The sequence below is a fragment of the Aplysia californica genome, unplaced genomic scaffold, assembly GCF_000002075.1.
Source record: "Aplysia californica isolate F4 #8 unplaced genomic scaffold, AplCal3.0 scaffold00456, whole genome shotgun sequence".
Taxonomy (NCBI): Eukaryota; Metazoa; Mollusca; class Gastropoda; order Aplysiida; family Aplysiidae; genus Aplysia; species Aplysia californica.
Window position 1 is genome coordinate 261,350 of NW_004797726.1, and position 857 is coordinate 262,206.

The 857-nt window shown below is 41.8% G+C and overlaps 1 protein-coding gene across 1 annotated transcript in view; it reads right to left on the reverse strand.

The window, feature by feature from the left end:
- Positions 1-593: 593 nt before the first annotated feature.
- The window catches only part of LOC101856911 (sodium- and chloride-dependent glycine transporter 1), a gene marked incomplete at its 3' end in the record, with an annotated part of 15,414 nt that continues 15,150 nt past the window's right edge, over positions 594-857 (reverse strand). The window contains 1 exon segment of the mRNA XM_013086329.1: positions 594-740. Within this exon segment, the coding sequence (XP_012941783.1) occupies positions 594-740 (147 nt within the window).

Genomic DNA, 857 nt, shown 5'->3' on the forward strand with positions numbered 1-857 from the left:
AAACACAAAAAAGAAGAAGGGGAGATAAGGACGATAGATGTTTGATAGGAAAGAAGAAGCAAACCACACCAGAGCACCCGCCAACCACCCACGCAGTCTGTTTGTTTGTTTGTTTGTTTGTTTGTTTGTTGTTTGTTTGTTTGTTTGTTTGTTTGAGTAATGAGAAGCACATCTCAGGATAACACGTCATTTAATATAGAGGAAAAAAAAGAAACACGACAGACAGAGAGAAATAGCGGAGGGAAACCAAATAAGCAGTTTGACTAGCCATTTTGGAGAAGAAAAGTGGTAATCTTAGATAGGTGGTCTTTTTGGACAGTGTCATTAGAACTGTTTGTTTAAATAATATTTGTTTAAGTTTAGGGAAGCACGTCGATATGATAGCGGTTATTTAATTTCGTGCAGAGAATGAGACAGACAGACAGACAGACAGAAACAAGGGAAAGAGAAGTAGGACCTACCTGTGTCGTCAGCAATACAATGGGGCCAACAAAACAAAAAGAAAAAGAAAAGCATTCGTGCCAACGAAATGGAGTACAAAACTAAAACTACAAAACAAAACAAAACAAAACACGGATCAATAAATAACATACCAGGCGTGTTCCAGTCCGGGTTATCACAGTCTGACCACGGCAGCTTGCTGGTGAAGGAGGCGAACATGTAGAACTCCGCCCATGCGATGATCATGTTGTAGTAGATGGACACAAGGGTGGACGCTACGATCATGGCCACGCCCACTCCTGTTGGGGGCGGGGTAAAGAGGAGGAGCTTAGTTTGGTTTGTAATTGTAACTGCCCAGGACAGAGTCAAGTGGTGATTAGTGTCCCCAAGGTTGCAAAAATCTTTTTTTTTCGGGG